This window comes from Hemicordylus capensis, chromosome 17, assembly GCF_027244095.1.
Source record: "Hemicordylus capensis ecotype Gifberg chromosome 17, rHemCap1.1.pri, whole genome shotgun sequence".
NCBI lineage: Eukaryota > Metazoa > Chordata > Lepidosauria > Squamata > Cordylidae > Hemicordylus > Hemicordylus capensis.
This window is the reverse complement of record NC_069673.1, coordinates 1,004,981-1,032,496: the sequence shown is the minus strand read 5'-3', so window position 1 is coordinate 1,032,496 and position 27,516 is coordinate 1,004,981. Positions and strand designations below refer to the sequence as shown.

Sequence of the window (27,516 nt, the reverse complement as noted above, 5' to 3'; positions counted from 1 at the left end):
GGTGGACGGACTCGATGACGACAGCCATGAATGCACCACTGAGAGACCTTCAAGGCCAAGTGGAAGACCGATCAGCCTGGAGAGAATCTCTCTGTGGGGTCGCTAAGAGTTGACACTGAATTGACGCACTTAATCAATCAATCAATCAATCAATCAATCAAAGAATTGATAGGATACTGGTACAGGTCTAGAAAGTTCCCTCAGCCACCTATAGGACCTAGGCAGCAAACTTAAATCAGACTGCAGTTCAGAATCCAATATACGCTTTTGGATAATATCTTTAGACTTTTCATGGCCCAGAGAGAGTAGAAAATCAGGAGAAAAGCCATAAGAGAGAAATTTGCACTTTATACCCTTCTGCTAAGTAGATTGAAAATTATCCAACATAATTAAAGGTGTCAGGGATAAAATCAAGGGATAAAACTGAGCCTAAGCCAGAAGAAAAGAGTGACCATCCAGACTCTGGATTCAACTCTAACCATACCTGCTTCCACTCTCAATTTGGTTGATACATCAGTTATGCCCATTTCTGGAGGTGAGCAACCTTAAAACCGTGGCACATGTGCTGGTGACCTCCAGGCTTGACTACTGTAAAGAACCCTATGTGGGGCTGCCTTTGTAGGCAGTTCAGAAACTACAATTGGTGCAGAATGTGACAGCCAGGTTGTCGCTGAGAGAACCCAAAGAGACCAGTTTTAAAGGCAGTTTTAAAGAACTGCCCTGGCTGCTGTCTCTGAGCAACGTGCTGCTTCTTCCCTACCAAGCCCTTAATGGTGTGGGTCCAGGGTACTTCAGAGAGCGCCTCCTTTGTTATGAACCCAGCCATAGGCGTAACGGGGGGGGGGGGGCACGTGCCCCGGGCACCATTGAGGTGGGGGCACCATGCCAGTCCCTGCCACCCCCACCCCATTGCCCACCTGCCCACCTGCCCAGCCCCAGGGGGGCCCCTCAGCCACTTGCCTCCAGCTCCGGCCTAGGATCGAGGCCTGCAGACTGCAGAGCTCTTCTTCTCTCCCCGGCGCCTCTCAGCTGATTGGCAGGTGGGCGGGGCTTCCGGAGAGGCCTCCGAGTAGGCCTTCCTGAAGCCTGAACTCGAGTAGGCCCCAAGCAAGGAAGGAGGAAGCAGGCAGCAGACCCTCAGCAGACCCTCTGCCCAGACCAGGCCATCCAGATCAGCTATTGCTAGGTAGGCTGTGAATTCCTTTTTGTGGTTGTTACCCCCCTAGATAGGGGTCTGCTTGCCATAGGGCTTTGATATGGGGGGGGGGGGGCGAGACTGAGAAGTCTCTGAATATTTAATTTAAAAGAGACTGGAAAATGTGCTGGCTTTAAAAACAAAAACTATCTAAAAAGTCCTATAAGTGGCTTGTTTCATGTCAGAAAATTACAAACACTTCTGGAACAAGTATATTTTATTTATTTTCATTCATTCATTCATAAATATGTTCAAGTTGTTTTGCAACCCAGAAGGTCTGAGGGAGAACTGTGAAGCAGGTGTGGTGCTTTTATTTGATTTGATTTGATTTCTCTTGCGTGTGAACTGCTCTCCAATAACTGGCAGGGACTTCAGGGTCAATCTGGCCCACCTGTGAATGCAGCACCTCCGTTCCAGAGGAGATGTGTGTTAAAGGGCTTTAAAAGCCTCCTGTGAAAAATCTCCTGGAATCAAACTTGACTGAATTTGTTCAGAATTCTGAGAAAACAAACATGGGCTCACCCTGCATGGTTGAAAGTCTCCTTTGCTAATCTGCAGCAAGGGGTCCATTTTAATAATTAGCGTTGCTAGTGTTTTCTAGGCATTAAAAGTAGCACAGATGTATAGTACTCAATGTATATCACTATATATTGTGACGTGTGCGTGTGTGTATTCAGTGAAATGTATTTCCAGGTAGCATACTTATTTTGAAATATCAGACTTAAATCCTTGGGGGCCTGGGGTGTGCGGAGGCCCTGGACTTGGAGGGGCTGGGGGCCCATTTTGAAATCCTGTCTCTGGACCCATTCCAACCTTGCTATGCCCCTGGCGGAATAGATAAATATGTATTGATCACTGTACATGGGTTTCTGCACAGCACCTGCACAGAAGAAACTTCCATGTAGAAAATGTGTCTCTTGTAAATTGACCCTGAATTTTCCATCCATGACTGGGATATCTGAGAGTTAGAGTCAATAATAAAAGAACAGCACACTGCTTGTGACAGGAAGGGGCAAATTACAATGATTTCTTAGTTTGGCAGGGGCTGGTTTTGGCCCTGGCAGAACTTGGCTATCTGCTCCTGTTGCAAATTCCTCTGTCTAGTGTGGCAAACTAATGTATCCTCCTCTCTCTTGGTGTCAAAGTAAGCACTAGTGTGGTGAATGCACATATACCCCATCATGAGCCAACAGTCATCATAAGACAAAGGCTGGCAGGAATCATTCACTGGTTTATAGACACACACACACACACCCCACCACCTTCTTCTTCCCCTATTTTGCTAGTGGCTATTTGGGCAGGTGATCCTCTAGGACAAAGTTATGTTTTTTTAAAAGAATGAGAGGAGACAGAGAAAATGACACTTGGAATCCTCGCATAACTCCTGACTGTTGTTCTAAGTCTTTTACGGAGATGGCTCATGTTTTCAGGTTTTGATCGACAACCATGTCTAGATGGTACAGTGTTCCTTTTAACAGGGATTTCCAGATATTGCTGACTACAAGTCCCATAATTCCTGCTTGGACAGTGGCGCAATTTTAGTGCTTGCCCTAGGCGCCATTTTCCCTAGTTAGGCCTCTGGATACCTGTCTTGTCTTTTCCATTTTGGGACACAAAACCTTTAAAAGCATTTATTTTCTGGCCATGAGGACTGCAAACTTAGGCTGTTGGTGTGCAAGACATTTCTTTAAAATATATATTTCTAAAGAGCCTTGTAGCCTCATGTTTCCTTTTCCCTGTCCCAGTATACTTGCACGGATGCAGCCCACAACCCACATTTGACTATGGCTGTGACATATTTCCGGGGGTGGCGGGGGGCGCGCGATGGGGGGGCGCAATTTCAGTGCTTGCCCCGGGCGCCATTTTCCCTAGTTACGCCTCTGAACGCAGCAGTTGATTAAGATCAACTGGGGAGGTCCGGTTACAGCTGCCACCAGCTCATTTGGTGGTGACTCAGGACTGGGCCTTGGTTTCTCGGTTTCTCTGTGGCCTCCCCAGGCCTCTGGAATATTCTCCCTGTCTAAACAAGAGCTTCTCCATCTCTGGTTGCTTTTAAAAACACCCTTAAGATGCACCTGTTTTCTCGGGCTTTTAGTTAAAATGTTAATTAAACTGTTTGAATTGTTTGTACTCTGTAAAGGTTCTGATGGTTGTTATGGTTGCTGTATTTTTAAGCCATGTACACTGCCTAGGATACACATACCAGGTGAACTATACGAGAGAGAGAGAGAGAGATGGTTGCATAGATCTGTGCCCCCTGGATTTGTGAGTTAAAGCATAATTCTAGTGCATGTCCCCAGGGAAAATCAGCAGAAGGGCTACTTCACTGCTAGGGACACTGTGAAGTATTTAAAAGATCCAGGCCCCGGGCCCACAGCCCTCCTATTGAGAATTAAACTCAGTCACACACACACACACACACACACACACACACACAATTACATATAGGTTTTCTTTTTCAGTCTCTGATACAGCACGTCTGAAAGCAGTAGCAGCAGAGAGCTGAATGAGGCCAGGAGTTCTCTCCTCCCTGCCCTATGTAGGACCCTCCTCGGCTGCCTTTCCTTTCTGGAAGAGGTCAGGGAGGAGGGAGGAGGTGGCTGGTGAGATTCGGGGCTCTGAGCCATTCCTTGGGGGCCTGTGCCTCACGGGCCTGCCCCGAACGTCACCCCTGGCTCTAGTCCTTGTCCCCTGGCCAGATCAGCAGACTGACTGCCTCACCGCATCAGACCAGACTGAAGGTCTCTTCCCAGCAGAATGTTATGCCTTTCTACTCAGAAGTAAACCCCATTGCACTGCATGAAATTTGCTTTCAGGTAAGTGCGTGTGTGTGTGTGTGTGTGTGTGTGTGTGTGTGTGTGTGAGATGTACAACCCTAGTCCAGGTTTCTGTTTCCCAGTGGGCAGCCAGGAATGGAGTGGAATGGAATGGAATGGTAGTTTCCCCGTGTCATTTATCTTTGGGATTTGTTCTCGGAGGCGCGCAGTTTTGGAACCTGGAGGCTCCATTTAGCGGTCACAGCTGATAGCCCTTGCTGGACTTGTATTCTTCCCTCTCTCTGCCATCCCCCTTCATCATCTAACTTCAGATTTTAGATTCCCACATCACTGCCCCTGGACTGCCTCTAGGGCACAAAACTGGGGGAGATCTGTAGGGCCTCAAATGGGCCATGATGGCACCCAGTGGCTGAAAGCCCCCAGAGTGGACCCCACCTCCATGGGCTGTTGTCTTCTCAAATGCAGGAGTGGAGCGGAGAGTTTCCACAGTAGTTGTCCATTTCTGTTGGAGACAGCCGGGCTCCATCTGGCAAGTGAGCATTTGACTCGTGGCCTACAAGGGATGCAATAACAGGCCACTCTGGGGAGGCCAAGAGCGTGATCTCTGGCTATTTTCCGGAGGATGTTGATTCAGGTGCTTTGGATCCAAAAAGTGCATCCAAAAAGGGAAGGACACCGTTGTTCTAGATAGGTGCTCCCTGCTGATCTGTTGGTCTTAGAGTATCAGAAAAGCAAAACACTGAGGCCGCAGAGGAAAATGCATCTTTCCAGAAAGAGGAGATGTGTGGGAACAGCTTCAGGCATTCTTTCCTCTCCTCTCCTCTCCTTTTCTAACAGGACAGGGGAGGATGAGGAAGCACCACTAGCCGAATGACTAGTGTCATTCTGTGCCTGCATCTGTGGGAGGTCTCATCTTGACTGCGGGGTTAGGGTTAGGGCTGAAAGAAACCACATTTGCAGCTGGGGCGCAGGCAGCAAAGCGGGGAGGCGAGTTCTGCGTTTTGGAGCTGGTTGGAAGACAGTGCTAAGAGTTTCTGGCTCCCTGAGACCTCCTGCCCAGGCACAGAGAGATGCTGGGCTGGCCCCACTTTGGGGCTGTGCTGTGCCCGCCTGGCCTGGTTGCTTGCTCCCCATCTGCTCAACCTGTACCTTTGCAAAAACAGCTGATGAAAAGCAGCAGCAAGGAATCTCCAAGACACACACCTCTCTCTCTCGCTCTGAGCACCAGAGATCCTTCCTGGCGGCCATGAGGGGAGGGGGCACCGCTGCTCTCCCAGGGAGCTGGCTCGGCCAGGGGCGCCCCTAGAAGGAGGGAGAGGAGCCAGGCAGGCGCCCCTCCTCCTCCTCCCCCCCCACGCCTCCACGCACCCCACCCTCCGCATCCAGCCAGCCTCACTTTCCCTCTGTTTAGTCAAATCTACCCCGCCTTGCCTGATGTCACATCCTGCCTGCTCCCCCCCCCCCGCCGCTCCAGCCCCTGCCTGCAACCGCCTCCCCCTCTCCTCTCCTCTCCCCCCCTTTGGAAACCCCTCCCTCGGCCTCCCCCCCCCTCTCCTCCTCCTCCTCTCCCTTGCCAAGGCAAACTTTTGGCACTAGCAGAGCGCCTCGTTGCCTGCTCAGCTGCCGCCTGCCTTTCGCCTGGCAAATGCCTCTGGATCAGGGGAGCCATTAAAAGAGCGAGCGAGCGCGAGAGCAAGAGCGAGAGCGGGGGCCAGTCCCAGGAGGAGGAGGAGGAGGAGGAGAGGCAGGCAGGCAGGCAGGCAGCGAGCGAGCGAGCGAGGGAGCCTGGGGGGTGGGCTGGGGGGAATCGTGGCCAGGACCGGGCCGAAGACTATGCCCAGGGCAGGCGCCGGGCAGCCGCTGCGTCGCCCTCCCTCGCCGGAGTGCTGAAGCCGCCTGCACACCGGAGGAGCGCCGCTCGCTCGCTTGGAGCCCCCCATCGCCAGGGCTGCGACGGAGCCGGAGCCGGAGCCGGCGCGGAGGAAGGCAGCCGCCCGCTCGCCCGCCCGCCCGCCCCCGAAGCTGCTCTATATGCCCCTGGCTGGAGCCGCTGCGCGCAAGCCATGCGACCCGCCAGCAAGCTCCTCAGCCTGCTCTGCCTCCTCCTGATGGGCACGGAGCTCACCCAAGTAGGTGCCTCGCCACCCCCCCACCCCACCCCACCCCACCGCCTCGTCCTCCTCCCCCTCCCCGCCCGCCCCCCAAGCAGCAGCTCGCCTCGTGCATTCCCAGCCTCCCTTCTTCCCTTGCTTCCTCTCCCCCCCCCCTTGAAAACGGAGCATGCGATTAAAGGTCATGCCGTCGATCGTCTCTTCCGCCGGTGCGGGGGGGGGGGTGGAGAGACGGAGAAGGGCTGGGGGTCCTTGGGTCGGGGGTCGCCTCTGAGGGTGGAGGGCAGTGGCTGTGTCTGTGTAGCCGGAGTCCCGGAGCCTGCTCCCCCCTCCCCCGCCCTCACGCCCCCCCCCCCAACTTCAATTAAAAGTTGAGGGAAGGTTCAAGGGCGGGGAGGGGGCGCCTGTCTTCTGGTGCCCCCTTTCTGGCTGGGAAGGCAGGGCTGGCAGGAGGCGGCCTCCTCTGGGACAACCAAGGCGGCCCGAGGGTTGCTCGCCAAGGTGCTGAATATGCCCCGGGAGTGGGGTTTTGTGTGTGTGGAGGGGGGGCAGCGGGGGTGCGGGGGGGGCAAGAGCGATGAGGAGGCTTGCTTCTGTTCAAGCCTCTTAGCCAGATATCTGGCCTGATCCTTCCCGGGCTAGTTCGCAAGGGGTCATCTGCGGGTTGGGACCCCCGCCCCTTCGCAGGCGAGCAGGACCCCTGCCCGATGGAGGAGATGTGCGGAGCCGAGTTGCCGCCGCTTCTTTCTGGCTCCCCTGGGTGAGGCTGCTGGAGTCTCTGTGATGCCTCCTTCCCTTCTCCTCCTGGGTGGAGAAAGGGGGGGGGGCGGGGCGGGAGGGAAGCCCCGTCCTGGGGTCTGCGCTGCCTGCGAGAGGGAGATTCAGAGGGCGACCTGAACGTGTCCCCCTCCAGGGGAGCACGCGCGGACCCCGCTCTGAGGCTCCAGGCGGCGGCTCCTTCCAGAAAGGAGCTGGCAAGTGAGTCTTGCAGGAAAGCCGGGCTGCTGCTGCTGCTGCTGCTTTTTAAAAAGGAGTCTTCTTCTCCCCATCTCCCCCCCCCCCCACTTAGTGATGGGGGGACAATACGTGTGTGTGTCTCTGTGTTGGTGGCGTGTGTGGCAGGGGGCGGTGGGAGCGTTCAGATCGATCCACGTTCCGATTCTGCGTTGACCTGTAGCTCCTTGCCTGGAAACAGATGTGGGGGGCACCCAGAAGGGAAGCGAGATCCCCTCTTCCAGGCTCGACTAGTAGCCCGGGCTGGCCTTAGGGCGACCACCCCGGGCCCCGCTCTTGGAACCCCCGCTAGAATGACCTGGAAGTAGGCCCACTGGCTGGTTTGCTGCCCCCCCGGGCCCCCCGCAGGGCGGGCTCTCTAGGGGGAGGCCCCTGCTACTCGCAGCCCCCTGCTTCGCTGTCTCCGGGCCTGTCCTCCCGGCTCTCTCGTCCGCAAAGCATCGCTTGCCTTTGGACCTGGAGTGCCAAGGGAGAGGGAGCCGGTCCTCGAAGGCTGCTTCCGAGCAGAGAGGCCTCGGACTCCCTCCAAGTGGTTTGGGTTTAAAAAAAAAAAAAAGCAGGGGAAGCGCCCAATTGGGGGGGGGTCTTTTGTGGAGGGGGGGCGGGTTTGCTGGTAAAGTGGAGAGGGCTGGGGAAACCTCGCAGCCGGCAAGAGCGGAAACAAGGAGAGGAGGCGAGGGTCTTCAGGCTGGGAGGCAGGCACTGAGCATGCGCGGCCAGTGGACAAAGGCAGGGCGAAATGGGCCAGGCTGGTTCTGAAACTGGGGGTTCCATTGTTAATGGGGGGGGAGGGAGGGGGAGACCTCCATCGCTCAGTGCCCCCTCCAGGGGTGTAGCTATAATTGAGCGGGTGGGCTTAGGGAACCCACCCACCCCCCCAGCTCCACCCCTCCCTATTTTCTCCATGATCTCCCTCACTCTGAGGGGCTGCCTGGGAGAGGGGTGGGTATGGGCCCTCTCTCCCCGAGCTACGCCCCTGACGCCCCCCCCCCCCCCCGTTTCCATGCTGAATGGTGACTCCTTTCCGTACCTCCCTCCACCCGCCTGGCCCCTTCTTCCCATGCTCAGCTTCCTGCCTCTTCTCTGGAAGAACTCACACTAGGAAAGGCCCCCCCCGCCCCCGTTGCGCTCCAACGGCATGCATGCCGCCCTCCATGGCTGGGGGGGGCCCTGTTCTGACCCCCTCCCCCCAGCAGCAGGGTTTCCCCTCAAGGACAAGGTGGCCGGTGGGGGAGAAACCTCCTTGCTTGCTCTGTCTGCACACAGAACTGGCAGCATCAAGGGGGGAGGAAGGTGGGGGGGGAGAAGAAGACCGTGGTGGTGGGGAGGTTCTTTCCCCCTTAGTTTGTGTGTGTGGGGGGGATATTTCCCCCGGCTGCTCACTCAGCCCACCCACACATCCCAGATGTGATGTGAGTGGGAGAGAGGACAGGACCAATACTGAGGGAGGGAGGCGGAAGTGTCAGGCTTGAAACTGTTCCAGACCAGGTCAGCCCTAGAGGAGGAGGGGGGGGGATGACCTAGTCAAAACCACTCCACAGCAGTATGAACTGAGAAGCTCATCTCCCCCATATTATTATGATTACATTTTATATCCCACTCTTCCTCCAAGGAGCCCAGAGCGGTGTACTGCATACTTGGGTTTCTCCTCACAACAACCCTGTGAAGTAGGTTGGGCTGAGAGAGAGCAGTGACTGGCCCAGAGTCAGCCTGCAAGTCTCATGGCTGGATGGGGATTTGAACTCGGGTCTCCCTGGTCCTAGTCCAGCACTCTAACCGCTACACCACGCTGGCTCATATCGACTTCCAGGATTATGGTGACATGTTATTTACTTCTTATGTATTTGTTTTTACATGTATATGTAAAACTCTTCCCCAAGCAGCCTAGAGCATTGTTTGGGCTTATGATTACAACAACCCTATGAGGTAGGTTGAGAGGAGAGAGGAGTGACTGACCCAGAGTCACCCAGTGGTTTCCATGGCCCAATGGGGCTCTGAATGAATTAATGGGTGGACGGATGGATGGATGAATTAATTATATTACAGTCAGCAATCAAAAAAGAAAATGGAAAATAAAATCAAAGTAGAATAAACTTAAAAACAGGACTGGGTCCTGGGATTTGAACTCGGGTCTCCCTGGTCCTAGTCCAACATTTCGGCTTTAGGGTGTTCCATGCATTTCATATACACTAAGTAATGCTTGCAACGGGCTTGTAAGGAGGCCACTGTTGCAGGGAGGGAGATGTCAAAGCTCGCCTAAAGGCTTCTAGTCAGCACATGGCAGAGGTGAGATTCGAACCAAGAACTTCTCTGGCTCACATATCCTGTAACATGATGCTGCTCTTACAAGGATGGCATTGGAAAGAGTGTTTGGAGAGGAGAGCTGGTCTTGGGGTAGCCAGCATGACTTGTCCCCTTAGCTAAACAGGGTCTGCCCTGGTTGCAAATGAATGGGAGACTAGAAGTGTGAGCTGTGGAAGAGATTCCCCCTTAGGGGATGGAGCCGCTCTGGGAAGAGCATCTAGGTTCCAAGGTCCCTCCCTGGCAGCATCTCCAAGATAGGGCTGAGAAAGACTCCTGCCTGCAACCTTGGAGAAGCCGCTGCCAGTCTGGGTAGACAATATTGAGCTAGATGGACCAATGGTCTGACTCACTATATGGCAGCTTCCTATGTTCCTATATTCCTAGTGTTCCTGAACATGTGTAGAGTTCATGTCCCTCCATACCAAATAACCACTGGCTCCTTCTGACAGCCAGCTCAACAGATGGGGCTAGTAGATGAGGCTGGCAGGCAATCATAGAGCGGGAAGGGACCTGGGAGGTAATCTAGACCAACCCTCTGCTCTGTGCAGGAATTTGCTCCAGCGTCCTTGACAGAGAGATGCCCAGCCCTGAGCTGCAGCTGCTTTTCCTTTCGAGAGGAGTTGCTGGACCACTCAGCGTTGACTCAATGGGGTTAATTTGTAACTGCTGGCAACTCACCAGGTACAACTTCACTGAGACTTTGTCCTGCAAGGGGAGCAGGCCTCCGCAGGAACCTTGGCCCTGTTGAGAACTTTTGTTAATCGTCTTTCCTCCTCCCCCCCCCCTTTTTGCTCACCCCAAATGCTGAGCCTGAGTAGGGACGTCCATATCTCTGCCTTGGCATTTCACTTGAGCTGAAAATCAGTGGCAACCCCTAACTGTGGTGTTCCACAGCACGTTCCTGGTTTTAAAATACTTCTAAATTTATTTTGCAAGGGCTGGGAGATTGGAAGGGTGGGATGGGGTGTGTGTGAAGGGGGAGCTCTCATAAATCAAGCATCTGGCAAAGGCATCATCAGGGTGCGTCCCATCATGGGGCTCAGGCCCCAATGAATGACTCAGAGCCCCAAATCTCATCAGCCCCTTCTTTCGTGAATGGGGCAGGGGTCATATCTCATCTCTGTCTCCTCTCAAAAGGTGCTGGGCTGGAGACATCACAGACGCTTGCTTGCTTGCTTGCTTGCTTGCTTGCTTGCTTGCTTGCTTTATTTATTTGATTTTTATACCGCCCTTCCAAAATGGCTCAGGGTGGTTTACAGTTAAAACAAACCATTAAAACAGTAAAGAGCTAAAACAAAAACTAAAAACAATATAAGAACAATTAACAATTTAAAAACATTTTAAAACAACAATTAAACAACCGCAGTAGTTAAAAGCCCTGAACTTGAGCCCCTCAACATAGCACCTCTCTCCTCCTCCGGGGTCCCTATGGGAAGGAGCTGGGTGTCATTATTCTTGACTGAGTTTAGTTATTCAAAGAGGGATTGTGGGCTCAGAATCCAGACCTTTTAGTCCCTGGAAGCCAGGGCTGAAGTTTCAGTCCCATGATATGTAAAATTAAAAGGGGGGGGGGGAGATAAGGTAACTTTTAAATTGTGAGCCCTTTGGGGACAGGGAACCAACTTACTTACTTACTTATTTTTCTTTCTTTGTAAACCGCTTTGAGAACTTTGGTTGAAAAGTGGCATATAAATACCTGCTGTAGTAGTGATAGCCGTAGTGTTTCTGAGCATATGCAGAGTGCTTTTCTTTTCCCCACCCCACAATTTGTACTCACTTTCCACAGTGGGACACTTCTAAGAGTGGGAGGCTTCCAGGGCAGGGGACAGAGGATGGGATTTCCAAGAAAATGTGAGCTCTTGAATCTCTGGTATTCCAAATTAGCCATATGGGGGTGAAGGTGGGGAGACAGAGGCATTAGAAGTCATAGCAAAGGGAAGCTTGTTCTGCAGGGCAACAAGGGCACCCCCTCTGCTCAGTGCACCTGTTTCTAGTTCCCAGGCTTTGCACATGTGTTTTCAGATTTTGTTCCACAGCTGTAAGGCTGCATTTAAAACATCAGCCAAAAAAACCCAAAAAACCAATTATGTACCTTTGCAGGGGGAGGCATTGAATGAGGAATGCTGGTGCACACAGTGTTGCCAATGATTTCTCTGTCCAGGTAACTGAGAGCCAGCTGGAATGGCATGAGGTCACCCCCTCCCCAAAGAAAGTCCCCTCCTGTCCTGCCCTCTTCCTCCCCCCAAAGGTTTAAGCCGTTGCTAATGGGATGTAGAGACTGCTTGGATCTGTTTTGAGGTGCAGTACAATTTACCACCTTAAGAGGCACAGCGGAGAAATGCTGGGCTAACAAGCAGGAGGTTGCTGGTTCGAATCTCCACTGCTACTATATCAGGCAGCAGTGATATAGGAAGATGCTGAAAGGCATCATCATCTCACACTGCGCGGGAGGAGGCCATGGTTGAGAATACCTCCTGGATTCGACCAGAGACAACCACAGGGCTCTGTGGGCGCCAGGAGTCAACACCGACTCGACGGCACACTTGACCTTCATGAGCAGATACCTCCTGGTCCATTTTGTTGCTTCTGCCCTGGTTTCCAGCTTAACTTGAAGAAATTCTAACTTCCATTCTGGGATGGATGTGTGTGCAGTTTGGCACTTTCCCATTGGCATCTTCTCCCCTGCCCCCCTGCAGGCGATCATGTGCACACACAAGCACATGACCCCCAAAGGAACACGCAGGGACCAGTGTTCCCTCTAACGGGGTTCCCAGATGTTGACTACAACTCCCAGAATCCCCAGGCAAAAGCCATTATAGCTGGGGATTCTGGGAGTCATAGTCAACAACATCTGGGCATCCCTGTTAGAAAAAGCGCTGGCGGGGACTGTGCCACACAACTCCCTGTGTCACTTAGTGTATGCTCAGGGACACTGGTAAACTGGGGAAAGGTGAGTCAAATGGTGGCAAACTGTACACGTGCTTTGCTCTGAATGAGACCCAGAAATCCAAAGCAGATGAATGGTGGGTTGCCAAATGGGTCCATGCTGCTCCAGAAACCAGATCTGGTCCTGTGGAACCCTCCAAATCTGGGAGTTAATCTGGATGGAGAAAAGGGTGCAAGCATGTCTATAAGAGAGTTTAAGAGAGCGTCTTCTTCACTACGAGCCCCACTGCCCATTGAGGTCATCTGAGGAGGTCTGTCTCCAGTTACCGCAAACTCGTTTGGTGGCTACACAGAGACGGGCCTTCTCGGTCGCTGCCCTGAGATGGTGGAATGCGCTACCTGCTGAGTTACGATCCTCCCCATCTCTGGCAATTTTCAAAAAACACCTGAAAACCCATCTTTTCGCCCAAGCTTTCTCAGCTTCCTAAATTTTTAGGTTTAAATTTCTGGCTTATTTTTAAATTGTTACATTGTTTTTAGTTTTTGTATATATTTTTAACTTGTTTTATGCTATTGTTAACCGCCCAGAGACGAAAGTTTGGGGTGGTGTACAAATCTGATAGATAGATAGATAGATAGATAGATAGATAGATAGATAGATATTATAGACCAGCAAAACACCATCCACCAAATGCTAAAAATGGGCTAACTGCTGTTCACTTTGACAGTTCCCATTCATTCATTCATTCATTCATTAATCCTTTTCTCTGTTTCTTTACAAAAATACAAAATACATGGTCACAGTGTTCCAGTTATGACAGTTAATAAACATCATAAAAGCACATGGATAGAATCAAAGAGCTTTAAATAGAACGGAAATACTGAATAACTTATAAGGTTCACATTCACCCATCTTTGGGGGATGGGGCCATAGCTCAGTAGCAGAGCGTCTCCTTTGCATGCAGAAGGTCCCAGGTTCAATCCTTGGCAGCATCTCCAGGTAGGGCTGAGAGAGACCCAGATCTGAAACCTTGGAGAGATGCTGCCAGCCAGTGTGGACAATACTGGAACCATGAACTGACTTGGTATAAGGCAACTTCCTATGTTTAGCCTGTGGATAAACATTATTAAGCATGTCACCCTTTGCCCTATTCCTTGACATGAGGTATTTTGCTCGCTAGGCACAAAAACAGATCCAAGATGCAGAAAGGCTGGGGACATCTCAGCGGCTGGGTGAGGGTGTTCTCGGGAGCCCTCTGCTAGATGACTGGCCCCAGGATCTCCACTTGCACCATGACCATTCCTCTTTCTCAGTTCGCTTGTTCTTCTGATCTTCTCCTGAGACTGCCAAAGTAGCTGAGGAGGAGAAGGTGGACAGATGCACAGCTGGACTGACATTTTATAGAACATGTGCAAACTCCTCCAGTTCAAGTCTGGATCCATAACGTTTATCCAGACTTATAAGCAGGTCTGGGCCCCAGAACGAGATTAAATGAGGTTCAGTCCTAGGCCCTGATTTGAGGGTTGACCTGATGCATCATCCCTGTATGAGAACGTCCAAGAAGCCTGAAGCATCAATACCACAACTAAATACAGCTCACTTGTTCTCTCGCCTCTACTAGGTCACATGAAATTTGGGGTTGTGGAAGAGACCCGGTCAGGGCGGAATGTCTCTCAGCAAGTTCTGTAGTCTCCCCTGGAGCTGATCCAGCTATTTAAGTGGCAGCGGTGGGGACATTCTGAAATGGGTCATACTTTTAATTCAGCTGATGTGTGTTTGATAACATTAAGGGCATTCTAGCCAAAGTGATGAATTGATGATGCACAATCGTAACCTAGCAAAATTTGAATTGGCAGCTGCATTCCCCATGGAAATATCCTGTGCCAAAGACATGGGGAAATGGAATTTGTCCAGCAGTTTCACTCATACTGTAGGGCCTGGCTGATTATCTGACCCAGCAAAAGACAGATTCATCTGCGTGACTGATTTAAACCAATTAAAGTTTGGCTGTTTTGTTTCTTAGAACTTCTAGAAACCAGGTAGGCTATGAGAAGACTAGTGACTGGTTATCATCATGCCTGGACCAGACTGCTCATGGCTTGAGGTTGGAGCTAGCCTAGGGGCATGTGGATGCTCGGGCCTCCGTCACATCTTCAGGGGTGGAAGATCATAGGGATATTTCAGCATTGCGACTGGCAAGCACTAGAAAGGCTCCGGATTGGCCAGGCATGGTGTAGATGATAGAATCCTGGCTTTCTTTCACCCTTGCTGGTCAACAGAGTAGTTTGTAGCACTGCGCTTTGGGCTCCATCTTCTCTAGCTCCTGACCTCAAGGTTCCTGAGCTGGGGAACAATTTCTTTCCATTTAGAGTCAGTTGCAATCACTGGGGCCTCAGTTTAGCTCTGGCTGGCAGGGCAAAATCCATCACATTGTCATGACTGTGTGTCTCTCCCACCCCACAAACTGAGGGATGAGGCAGACAATTCAGGGGGTGATACAGGATGGGAAGACCCTAAAATTCAGACCCCAGGTGACTCCACACTGCCAAGGCCCCAGACACAGGAGAACCCAAGCCAGCCCCCTCACCATGGCTTGAGGACACAGTCTTGCCTACATATGCTGACTCAGAGAAGGCTCCCAAGGACTTTCCAGCTGTGGTAGAGACCCCCCACACACACACCACTGAAGCCTGAGCTTAGAAAATTGAGCCAGGCCCCTTTAAGCAATAGAGCCTTCCCCAGGGAAGGGCGGAAGCTATTCATTCTACCTGGGCAGCCGCCATATACACCAGCAGTCTGCTCCAAGAAGCCTGCTGGAGCAACATCTCTCTTGGGTTGCTAGCCCGGCTCTTTTGTGTTCCTGCTTGGAACTATCCGAAGTCCTGACCCCTTTCCCCTGGGAAATGTCTGAGATCTGCATCTCTCAAGGATCCTGGCTTGGATGGAGACCCCAAGCTCAGCCTAGAATAGGATACATCCCCATCCCCAATTCTCTCAATCACAGCTCTTTGGTTTCTGCAAAGTTATCTTCCTGTACTATACAAATTTGAATTTCTTCCTCCAACATAGTTCTTGAATTCTTGGGCTCTGCAAGGTCTTCAGCATTCAATTTGTCTTGCTCTTCTGGCACATCCAGTCCTTGTGTGTGGCTTCATCCCAGACTCCTCCTGCTTCCATGCCTCCTGCATGTATTTCATTTCAGTGCCAGATTAGCATTTCCATCTCCTGCCTTGGACTGCTTCTTGCCCACACCACCTTCTGCTCATTCCTTTTGTGAGCTCATCCAAGGGGGGCATAATTGACCTTTCCAAGGAGATAACATTTCCATCAGTGGGATGAGGCTTCTCAACACAGCTCAGTGTAACAATATTTATTCCACGTTAGGAGCAGATGGAACAGACGGCGCAGAGGGATGGGAAGCCTCCCTCCTTCTTCCACAAAGTGATCTTCTTAGGAAGGTGGGGAGAAGAATAGCCTCAGGAAGGGAATGCATTATTTCAAAAATTACCCAAGATTCCTTATGCCTTGCATAAATTGGGACTTTTTTGGAACATTTCATCCCTCTCTTTAATAGTATTGATAATCATTGATAATCATCAGATGAGCCCCTGGTGGCGCAGTGGTAAAACTGCCACCCTGTAACCAGAAGGTTACAAGTTCGATCCTGACCAAGGGCTCAAGGTTGACTCAGCCTTCCATCCTTCCGAGGTCGGTAAAATGAGTACCCAGAATGTTGGGGGCAATATGCTAAATCATTGTAAACCGCTTAGAGAGCTTCGGCTATAGAGCGGTATATAAATGTAAGTGCTATTGCTATTGCTATTGCTATTGCTATCAAGAAGAAGCGGGTTCTGATCATTGATATTGCAATCCCAGGGCATAGAAGAGTTGACGAAAAACAATTGGAGAAAATAACCAAATACAAGGACCTCCAGATTGAAATTGAGCAGCTCTGGAAAAAGAAAACAATAGTGGTGCCAATAGTTGTTGGTGCCCTTGGTGCAGTACCAAAAGAACTTGAACACCATCTCAACACCTTGGGCATCAATAAAATTACAATACATCAGCTACAGAAGGCCACACTACTCGGGACAGCACGAATACTACAATGCTCTCTTTAATTTTTCTTTAGTTATCCTAGACCCTTGGAAAAGGCCCAATAATTAAAGTACCGAATCCAGTCAATAACATCGGGTAGACTGTGTGTAAATAGCATCATCATCATCAACAATTTTATTTGTTAGCCGCCTTATAAGAAATTGTTTTCTGGGCGGCTTACAACACAACAGGGCAGAAAAGCTGGCCAGGGGTCTGGAAACAAGCCCTGTGGGGAATGTTTGAAGGAACTGGATATGTTTGGAATGGAGAAGATAAGAATCAGGGGGAGACAGGACAGCAGTCTTTGAATATCTGAAGGCCTGTTAAATAGAAGGATGAGTGGACTTGATTTCTGCTGCCCCTGAGGGCAGGACTAGATTAAAAAATTGACTTAAGTTACAGAAGGATAGATTTGGGTTGAACATTAGGAGATGCTTCTTACTGATAAGAGCAGTTTGATAGTCAGACCAGTGAACTGTTGTGTGCTTTCCCTCACTGATGGTTTGCAACCAGAGTTTGATCAGTCATTTGTAGAGGCTTCTTTAGCTACGGTTTTCCTGCACCAAGCTGGGGGTTAGGCTAGATGTCCTTCAAGGACCCTCTAACTCTACATTTCTATTAGATGTCATATGCATCAAAATTTCAGTGCCAGACTCAACCTCTGTTGATCTCATTGCTGCAGAATACTTGTTGATGATGCATATGCTCTTAAAAGCATGCTCTTTTTATACGTTATAGCCTTGAAAACATCCAGAACAGGCCTTTGAACCTTGTTCAGTCTCCCCTCTCCCGCTGTCTCTCTGCGTGGGCATCTATGCATCTATGTCTCTCCACATGGGCATGAACGCATCTACTTGCAGCAATTCCTTTTGGCGGGGATGTGATTAAAGGGTGTTTTGCTATTGATTTTTTTTTTTTTTAAAGCCTGCCTGCTTCCTCGGGGAATAATTTTCAGCCGTGGGCACATTGGCAAAAATGAACATGTATCTATTAGAGGATGCCATCACTGTGAGTGCAAATTACTTCTGCCAATTTGCATCGCGGCACGTGCTCAGAACGAGAAGCCTAGCAATGGCGGGAGGAGTTTGGGTCTAACACCAGAAGAGTTTTCATTCCTGGAAATGGACAGATTTCCAAGGCCATTGCTTGCCAATGACAACAGATGCTGCGTTACACCGTGAGCTTGAAATGGAACCATGGTGAATAACGTGGCTATTAGAGTCACATTTTTAAGCAGTTCTGGGAAGCTAGACCATTAAAACAAAGCAGACAATGATAGCCACAAAAACTATTAGCATGCTGTGAGACAAAGTGGTCTTATCCTGCTCCAGGCACTGCCATGGTGTCGTCCGAGAGAAGGACCAGGGAATCACCCAGGGCACCCGTTCAGGACCACGGCCAGAGTTGATCAGGCAAATGCAGAAGCTGGGTGTTGCATCAGCAAGGCATGGTGCTCCAGCAGTCACTCTCAGTGAACTTCTGGGTTTTGTAGCCTGCTGTTCAGGAGGGAGATTTGGCCCTGCCCCCTGTCAAGAGCAAGCCTTGGTCTTTTGAAAGGGCCTTGCCTGATTTTGCAGGCACTCACCTTGGAAGCACTGGGAGGACTCCATCATGTCTGGGAGGTCCTCAAAAGATTCCTCCCAATTTTTATTTATTTAGTTTTTTATTTATTTTTACATTTATATCCCACTCTTCCTCCAAGGAGCCCAGAACGGTGTACTCAGGGGCGTAGCAAGGTTGGAGTGGGCCCAGAGACAAGATTTTAAAATGGGCCCCCTGTCACTGAAGCTCAGCTCATGAAGTAAAGAAATCGTAAATGAGGCTGAATAGTGGTAACCAAAAGCAGAGTAAAATGTGTGTGTGTGTGTGTGTGTGTGTGTGTGTGTGTGTGTGTGTGTATATATATATATATATATATATATATATATATATCTCCTATGTGCCACAATAGAACATCATCCTAAATTATTTTTTTTAAGGTTTTGTAAATTGTAGACGATGCAAGTCATTTAATGGTACTAGAGAAAGACATGCTGTTCTGGTAGCTCCAGGTCTTAACACTCACATCAATTTTGAATACAACTTAAGGAAGCCCGGGCGGGTGCACAGCTGGGGGAGTCAGTCATGTGACTTTCCTCTGGGGGGCCCCTCAAGGCAGTGGGCCCCCAGACAACTGTCTCCCCTTGCCCTATTATAGTTACGCCCCTGGGTGTACTACATACTTAGGTTTCTCCTCGCAACAACCTTGTGAAGTAGGTTAGGCTGAGAGAGAAGTGACTGGCCCAGAGTAATCCAGCTAGTTTCATGGCTGAATGGGGATTTGAACTTGGGTCTCCCCGATCCTAGTCTAGCACTCTAGCCACTACACCAGGCTGGAAAATGTTGGCAGAGAGGTGTGTCCTTGGGTCTTGGTTAGGATCCTTCTGGTTCATCCCCTGGTCTCTCTTTTTTAGGACGTGATCGTGTTTATCGTCAAACTTGATTTTATTGAAATGTTATGGTTCTTTTTATCTTGTTGTTAGCCTCCCTGGGATGAAGAGAAGTCTAAATAATAAATAAGTAAACCACTGGAGGGCCCAGTGGCAGAGGGTCAGCAGATCCCCCCCCCCCGCCTGAAGTCTCTCTCTTCTGGATTTTCGGTCCCATCCACCACCCATGGGTGAGGCGGGGGGTCCAGGGGCATGACAGGTCTTGTCCATGATAGGTGAAAAGAGCACAGTACATGACCAGTAGCGATGTGACCACATACCCTCCACTCCCCAGATTAAGCTGTGTATTCTGGGAAGACCGTGTGACTCTGTGGCTGGCAAGGGCTGGTGTGTAGGACAGCAGCTAACAGGCTGAGTGGGGTAAATTATCATCAAGTAAGTCAACACATGCATGCCCGGGGTCGGGGTGAGGGAGATGTGTGCCCTACTAGGTGTGGGAGCAAGGATGGCGCTGTAGGGGTTGCATAAGGGGCATGCTCTGAAGAGAAGAATGTATATGACTGCTGTGCTAAGTATGCCAGAAAAGGGTGGGGTGTTATGTACTACTCAAGGAGTCGCCTCCTAGAGGTTGGGTCTTCAGTGAATACTGGCACTGGAGGTCCAGTTTTTGGGGCTTTGAGGCCTTCCAAATGCGCTTCAGCTCTTCTTTTAACAGCTCTCCCTACAATTGGTTGGCCTAATTCACGCCTGCTCAACTTTGGGCCTCCAGCTGTTTCTGGACTACAACTCCCATAATCCCCAGTCGCAGTGGCCAATAGCCAGGGATTATGGGAGTTGTAGGCCAATATCTACAGGCAGGCCAAAGTTGAGCAGTTCGGGTCTAACTGAAGGTCCAGTCCAAGGTGTGGATTAAGGACACGTGTTCTGAGTTTGCATTGTATTGTTGAATGCTAGAATTGGAAGGCACCTTGGAGGTCATCTAGTCCACTCCCCACCCCCGCTCAGTGTAGGAATCTGCTACAGCATCCCTGGCAGACACTTGTCCAGCCTCTCTTTGAAAACCTCCAGTGAAGGAGGGCCCAGCATGAGGCAGACAGTTCCACTGGCAAACTGGCCTCATCATTAGGAAGTTCTTCCTAAATCCTAAGCCTAGCCTAAATCCACTACCCTTTAATTTCCACGCACTGGCCTTGGTCTTGCCCACAGGAGGAGCAACAAGGAACAAGCCCACTTCTCCAAAGTGACAGCCCTTCAGATATTGAAAGATGACTCTCGTTTCTCCCCTGAGCCTGCTCTACATACCCCACTCCTTTCACAGTTCCTTGCAGGACTTACTACCTGATCTGTGTGGGCCCAGGAGTCCGGTGCTTGGGGCAGAATGTCCCAGGCCCACAACCTTTAACATGGGGCACAGTTTGTTTTTGTTTTTTTAGTATGTAAGACACAGGAACACAGGAAGCTGCCATATACTGAGTCAGACCCTTGGTCCATCTAGCTTAGTATTGTCTACACAGACCTGCAAAGGCTTCTCCAAGGTTGCAGGCAGGAATCTCTCCCAGCCCTATCTTGGAGATGCTGTCAGGGAGGGAACTGGGAACCTAGATGCTGTTCCCAGAGCGGCTCCATCCCCTGAGGGGGAATCTCTTCCAGTGCTCACACATCAAGTCTCCCATTCATATGCAACCAGGGTGGACCCTGCTTAGCTAAGGGGACCAGGCATGCTTGCTACCACCAGACCAGCTCTCCTCTCTTCCAAACATTGTTTGGAGGTCTGGATCTATTCTTTCCATTTATAAAAGTTAAAAGTAATTCTTGCCATCTATTAATTGGAGAGTGCGATACGATAGATAAGTGGGAAGGACTTGAAACAAATATAACAACTTATAGGAGGAACATCTTATCTACAGCAACATGACCCTTACCACTGATGACCATTACCCCATTTACGGATCTTACCTTTAATATATTTGACAACTGGAGTGTTAAACTACCGTTTATTTAACTCCGGTAGGGTTTTTTTTGGGGGGGGGGGAGATTTTTGCACCCAAAACAACGCTGAAGATGATTTCGATACATGGGGCCCAAAGTGGCTCCAAATCTCACATTGCTTCACAAGGCCGCGTCTGCACGCATCTTTCAGGCTGCGTTTTTATCAGGATCATTGCAAGAACCAAGGAGGAGCCCATGGCAGATCTCCAGCCCGTAACTGGGGGCAGATGCCTCCACTCCTAAGCCAATTGATGTCACATTTCACTAACTTCAGCTTTCACCACTAAAAAGAGAGAGAGAGGTAATTTCCAGCCTTACTGGAGTTATCTGTCCTTGTAATCAGGATTAGCATCCTTGTGCGGAGTAGTACAAAACTAATTACCATCTAACTGCATTAGACAGATGAGGACGGTAAGCTGCACTGACGGATGAAAGGGTGTGGGGGGTCCCATCCGAGGTCATGAATGATACGCGGCCACTTTGGCTTGCTTTGCTGTGGTGAATCGAGGAGATCTGCAGTCTCTTCTCTTAAGCGCAAAGATGAGAATCACCGGAACGGAGCTAGCAGGGATAGGAAGGAGACGATTTTAGAGAGCATGGACTGGGTTGGCTCACGGGACCTTGGCCAGGCAGGAGAGCTGGGCGCACTTCTGGTTTCCAGCCGTGAGCTTGCAAGCATTCTGGTAAGAGGCGGGGGGGATGCGCATGTGCAAGGTGGCAAGCCAGGGGAGGATGGGCATGCCCTCCCCAGATCCCATAGAGAGGACTGGGCCCACCGCTTTCCTGGTGGGAGGGGTTTGTTGCTTGGGGGAGGGGTAGTTCTCCAGGTTTCCACAGCACCAGCTCCAATGGTGCTGGGAGACCTCTGTGTGGGCTGGCCCAGGTCAGAGGAGGGCCATGTCTACCAGTCATGGGGGGGGGTGCTGCCTCTTGCCCCCCTGGCTCTCCTGCTTGGGGGGGGGATGTCTCAGCAATGTGGGCTTGGCTGGGGTCTGAGCCACAGGTTCCTGCCATCCGTTTCATCCCCTGATCTGTCTGCCTTATTCGGCAAGCAGGGGGTGGGTGGTGGGTGGGATGTGTGTCCAAGTGTCCAAGTGTCCAAGTTCTGAGAGGACCTGGCCTTTCATCTCACAACAACCCTGTGAGATAGGTCAAAGAATCGCTCCGCAAAGGGCTCCCAGGAAGCTTTGGTGTCAATCAGGTGTTTGAACCTGTATTTCTTAGGTTGAAGTGGTTACTATGGGAGGAGAGCTGCTCTTGTGCTAACAAGCATGAACTCTCCCCTGTGCTAAGCAGGGCCTTCCTTGGTTTGCATTTGAATGGGAGACTACACATGTGAGCACTTCAAGATTGAAGTGCGCCTTAGGGGGTGGGGCCACTCTGGGAAGAGCCCCTGCCTGCTTGCATGAAGAAGGCACCAAGTCCCCTCCCTGGCAGCATCTCCAAGTTGGGGCTGAAAGAGAGACTCCTGCCTGCCACCTTGGGGAAGCCGCTGCTAGTCTGTGAAGACCATACTGAGCTAGATGGAGCAGTGGTCTGACTCAGTATGTGGCAGCTTCTTATGTACTACTCAAGTTCCAGAAGCACTCTTACCCCTGGACTTCCGGGCCAAAGTCCAGGGCCTCCACACCCCTTTGGACCCTCCCCCAAAATCCTCTTTAGTCTGTCTTCGGTAGTGGTCACTACATCATGCCACCGACCTGCATTGCGCCGAGTGGCCGAGATGACTGTGACTTGTGCCAGGCATAGAGCATGACATTTGTTTTAGAGACCACAACAAAACAAATACAAGAACCAATATTTTTATACCGCTTTGCAACAAAAGTTTCCAAAGCAGTTTACATAGAGAAATAAATAATAAATAAGAAAGAAAGAAAGAAAGAAAGAAAGAAAGAAAGAAAGAAAGAAAGACGGATCTCTGTCCCCAACAGTCACTGGAGGGATGCTGTGCTGGGGGTGGAGAGGGCCAGTTGCTCTCCCCGTGCTAAACATAAGAGAATCACCACTTTAACAGGTGTCTCTTTGCCCAGTTAGCAGGGGTCTGCTAACCCCACTCTTAGGTAGAGTGGGGTGTGGGAAAATAAATATGTGGGAATGGGATATGTTAAGTTGCATGTTGAAATTTTTCTGCTAATGCATATTTGCATCCATATACCTGTTTTATATTCTTACATTCTTGTGAGTTCAGTTGCTGTTTGTGCCCTCAAGAACCCACGTGTTGAAAAAAACTGAGTGTGTCACAGTGTGTGTGCAGGGGGATGATGCTTAATTTGCAGTGATTTAGATCCAGGCTCCAAAATTACCTAGGTGCCCCTCTGTACTCAGCCCGGCCCTCAGTTCCTCCAGGGGCCATACTCTGCACCCTGGCTGAGGGAGTGGGGCTGAGGACCAATTCCCACACATTTGCTCACCCTTGATAACTCAGAGATTGATGACTTGCAGACGAATGTGTGAACTTCCTGTGTCAAAAGAGTTCTGGCTGGGAGCTGATATGAATGCAGGGTCTAGGAAATGGAGAACCCACAAAAGGAAGTCCTTTTTCACACAGCGCATCTTTAATCTATGGAAGTCTCTGCCATGGGATGTGGTGATGGCCACCAGCTTGGATGGCTTTAAAAGGGGCTCAGAAAAATTCATGGAGGAGAGGGCTATCAATGGCTGCTAGACTGGTGTCTATAGGCCACCTCCAGCCTCAGACGCGTGATGCCTCTAAATCCCAGTTGCAGGAGAGAAGGCATGCCCTCACCTCTTGCCTGTGGGCTTCTCAGAGGCATCTGGTGGGCCACTGTGGGAAACAAGGTGCTGGACTAGATAGGCCTTGATAGACTAGATAGATCCAGCAGGGCTGTTCTTCTGTCCGTATGCTCATACTGTTAGTCTTTGATCAGCAAAGAGTAAGGTACATCTGCACATCATCCCATGCTTCCCATGCCAGATGTATGTGGTAGACCTTCCTCATTCTGGCCTGAGAGAGTGATGATACATTAGCTGTAGTCCCTTCACTTGGCTGAGCATCACAGAGGAGGTGGTTTTCTGGGTTCTTATGTAGGGAGTCATGGAATTTGCTTCCACAGAATGGCCATGACCTTTGTTGACTCTTTAAAAGCATTAGACAAAGTCATGGACGGACGGGTCTTGGAGCAACTATGCCATGATTATAATCAGGAATTCATGGACTGATAGTTGAACCTCCATGTACAGACAGCTGTATTTGGTATGCAGTATCCCTCTAAATACCAAATGCTCAAGCAAGCCATGGGATGTCCAATGCCTGCATGGTCTGTGTATTATATGCATTTCTGGCTGGCTGTTCTTGGAAACTGGGTTCTGGACCAGATATGGCTTTAGTCATGGCTGGCCTTGGGTGGACTCACACCTTGGAATAATTCCGTTCGATGTTGCAGAACCTTTAGGAACTTTGATGGTGGGGGTTTGTTTATTTAGAATACCTGCATTAGAACTTTTCAACCCAAAATGGTTCTCAAAGTGCTTTATGCAGCAAGACAAATGAGATGGGTGGTTCCCTGCCCGCAGACTCACAGTCTAAAAAAGAAACATGAGGTAGACCCCAGGAACAGCCACTGGAGGGATGCTGTGCTGGGGCTGGATATGGCCGGTTGCTCTGCTCTTGCTAGATAGAAGAGATTCGTCATTTTAAGAAGGTGCCTCTTCACCCAGTGAGCAGGGATGATGCCCAAACTGTGTGCCTGATGATGGCTCCCTCATTTCCAATCTCGGAAATGAGACACCAGCTACAGCCACTAGAGAGACTCTGTGCTGGGCTGAACAGGGACGGTTGCTCTCCCCAGCTCGTGCTAAAAAGGAGGGAGCCTCGCCTTTAAAAGGTGCCTCTGTTCCCAGTTAGCAGGGCTGATTCCCCAGCCGCAAGCCCCAAGAGGGGCTGAAGATGATTCCTATCCCAAAGGGGCTCACAGTCTTTAAAAAGATACATGGGAGACCCCAGCAAGAGCCACCGGGAGGGATGCTGAGCTGGGCTGAAGAGGGGCAGGTGCCCTACTCAATAGAAGAGAGACCCCACTTGGAAGGGGGCTTCGTGGCCTCTTTAACTGGGGCGGCTCCTAAACACAAGAAAGCCTGAAGATGGTTCCTTCTCCCAAAGGGGGGCCCAAGGGAGGGAGGCTATGAATAGGGCCACTTGCTCTCCCCCCGCTAGGCAGAAGAGAGCCGCCACTTGAAAAGCAGGGTTATCGGCCTACCTGCCGCGATTACTTCTAGCCCCGAGAGTCCCCGTTTTTGTCTTTGCCACAAGGTGGAAGTCATTGCTGGCTATTTTCGTTTGCCATGAATTAAAAACCACAACTCTTACAAGCAGGAGAGCCACGTTCTATGCACCGAACTGCATGCAAAATAATGTCAATAAATAATTATGCAAATGTTATGTAGTCTAATCGATCAATCAGATTTGATTTATGAGACACTGTTCCAAGTGAGCCGGCTCGGGAGAGAAGTGGCCACACGTTGTTCTTGAGGCTGGCCACCCAAGCTAAGCCCGGCTGTCCAGCCAAGGGAGCCCTTCCAAGGGTGTGCGAGGAGAGATGCCAGGGAGTTCAGGCTACAAGGTCTTTCGGAAAAGAGTTACCTGAAGGCCAACGTCTCACAAGAAAGAACCAGAGAGGACATTTGGAAAAGCCGTGCTTCTCTTTCATTGCACTCTTGCTTTGTGGAGGCACACAACATCTATGTGTGTGGTGTGTGTGTGTGTGTGTGTGTGTGTGTGTGTGTGTGTGTGTGTAGCTTCTTCTCCTTTTAGCCTACCACAAACTTTTCCATATGCCAAAAACACCCACACACTCACATCATGCAGTACTGAAATCCACCCAGGGCATTCACATATAGCTTGCGTACGTTTCTCACATGCATGATGCACACAGATGACATCTAAGCGTTGACAAACATTTCAATAGTCCTGACTCCCCTATTCCCTGCTGCTTCCCTTCAACAGTACACAGCCCTGTCTGTTCTTTGGCCACGGGGGCAGTTCTGAACAGTTGGGATGTTCATAAGCATCCCTTAGCACCCCAACTGCTGAGGGCTTCTTTCAGTGGAGTGAAGCCAGAGTTCTCAAGAGTGCACAAGCACCATTTAACTGGCCCCTGTGCAACCTCCTTTTCCCTTCATAGGAACATCGAAAGCTTGCATTATACCCAGTCAGACCCTTGGTCCATCTAGCCCAGTATTGTCCACCCAGACTGGCAGCGGCTTCTCCAAGTTTGCAGGCAGGAATCTCTCTCAGCCCCATCTTGGAGATGCTGCCAGGGAGGGAACTTGGAACCTTCTGCTCTTCCCAGAGCAGCTCCATCCCCTAAGAAGGGAATATCTTACAGTGCTCAAACATGTAGTCTCCCATTCAAATGCAAACTGAGGCAGACCTTGCTTAGCAAAGGGACAATTCATGCTTGCTCCCCCACTCTCCTCTCCTCCCCCCCTTCCCTCATGAAAGAGCCTGTCTGTTTTGGATGGGTGTGCCTCATCATTTTTGTTTTTTAGGGACTAAATGTCACGATAGCTCTTTTACCCCACCTTTCTGCTAGAAAAATGAGACCCAAGGCAGAATACATTTTAGCTTCTTTAAGTCCCTTTGATTGATTCCCCTCCCTCCCCCACCATTTTGGACTTCTTTAAGGTTTGTGGCCTTTTCTTTTTTAAATTTAGTTTTTGTTAAATTTTGATTAACAACGTGACAATAAAAAAAAAGAGCTAATATTAAAACATCAATAACCCATCTACATGAGATGACTAGATTAGTGATAATACATTCACACTCTGTACTACACCATGAGGATTGATGTACAAAACCACCAAATGTATCATTCCAAAAGGACCCTAAAGTGACAATTTCTTAATAAAATGGGCACCGTCTGTCTGGATCTTGCCAGCTCTCCTCCATTCAGTCAGTCCCGGCATCACAGCTATGTAGAAAAAAGAGGGCGGAAGAGGCTTCCTATGTACCAACTTTGGTTGGTAACCCAAATGACGATGGGTTGTAGTCCAGCAAACATCTGGGGACCACAGAACCAAGACTGAAGGGTGATTCCTCCTGGTCTCTGAACCTGCCCAGAGCTTTCTGATGGCCTCCAGAAAAGGCCCCGGAATCTGGATATCCCATATCGTTTATGCATACCTCAAGCTTGCAAAAGCATCCTCAGACACGAGTCTCATCTTAGGAACATAGGAAGCTGCCATAGACTGAGTCAGACCATTGGTCTATCTAACTCAATATTGTCTACCCAGATTGGCAGCGGCTTCTCCAAAGCTGCAGGCAGGAGTCTCTCTCAGCCCCATCTTGGAGATGCTGCCAGGGAAGGAACTTGGGGCCTAGTTGCTCCATCCCCTGAAGGGGAGTTTCTTCCGGTGCTCACACTTCTAGTCTCCCTTTCATATGAAACCAGGGCAGACCCTGCTTAGCTAAGGGAACAAGTCATGCTTGCTACCACAAGACCAGCTTTCCTCTCCTAAAAAGATCTCAAGTACAGAGCCAGGAAAGATCTTAGGGAACATAGGAAGCTGCCATATACTGAGTCAGACCCTTGGTCCACCTAGCTCAGTATTGTCTTCACAGACTGGTAGTGGCTTCTCCAAGGTTGCAGGCAGGAGTCTCTCCCCCAGCCCTATCTCGTTGGAGATGCTGCCAGGGAGGGAACTTGGAACCTTCTGATCTTCCCAGAGCAGTGCCATCCCTTGAGGGGAATCT

At 50.3% G+C, this 27,516-nt stretch overlaps 1 protein-coding gene across 3 annotated transcripts in view; it reads left to right on the top strand.

The window, feature by feature from the left end:
- The first annotated feature begins 1,061 nt into the window (after positions 1 to 1,061).
- The window catches only part of OLFM1 (olfactomedin 1), an 81,921-nt gene continuing 55,466 nt past the window's right edge, over positions 1,062 to 27,516 (top strand). Inside the window, exon 1 of one of the 3 annotated variants that reach the window (XM_053282054.1) lies at positions 1,062 to 1,186. Coding sequence is in view for 2 of the 3 variants with exons in the window: in XM_053282052.1 (XP_053138027.1) it covers positions 6,036 to 6,101 (66 nt within the window). In the remaining variant the exon portion in view is untranslated. Of the gene's footprint in view, positions 1,187 to 5,531; positions 6,102 to 27,516 lie in introns of those variants that run through there. The other 2 variants (XM_053282052.1, XM_053282055.1) reach the window with 2 other exon arrangements.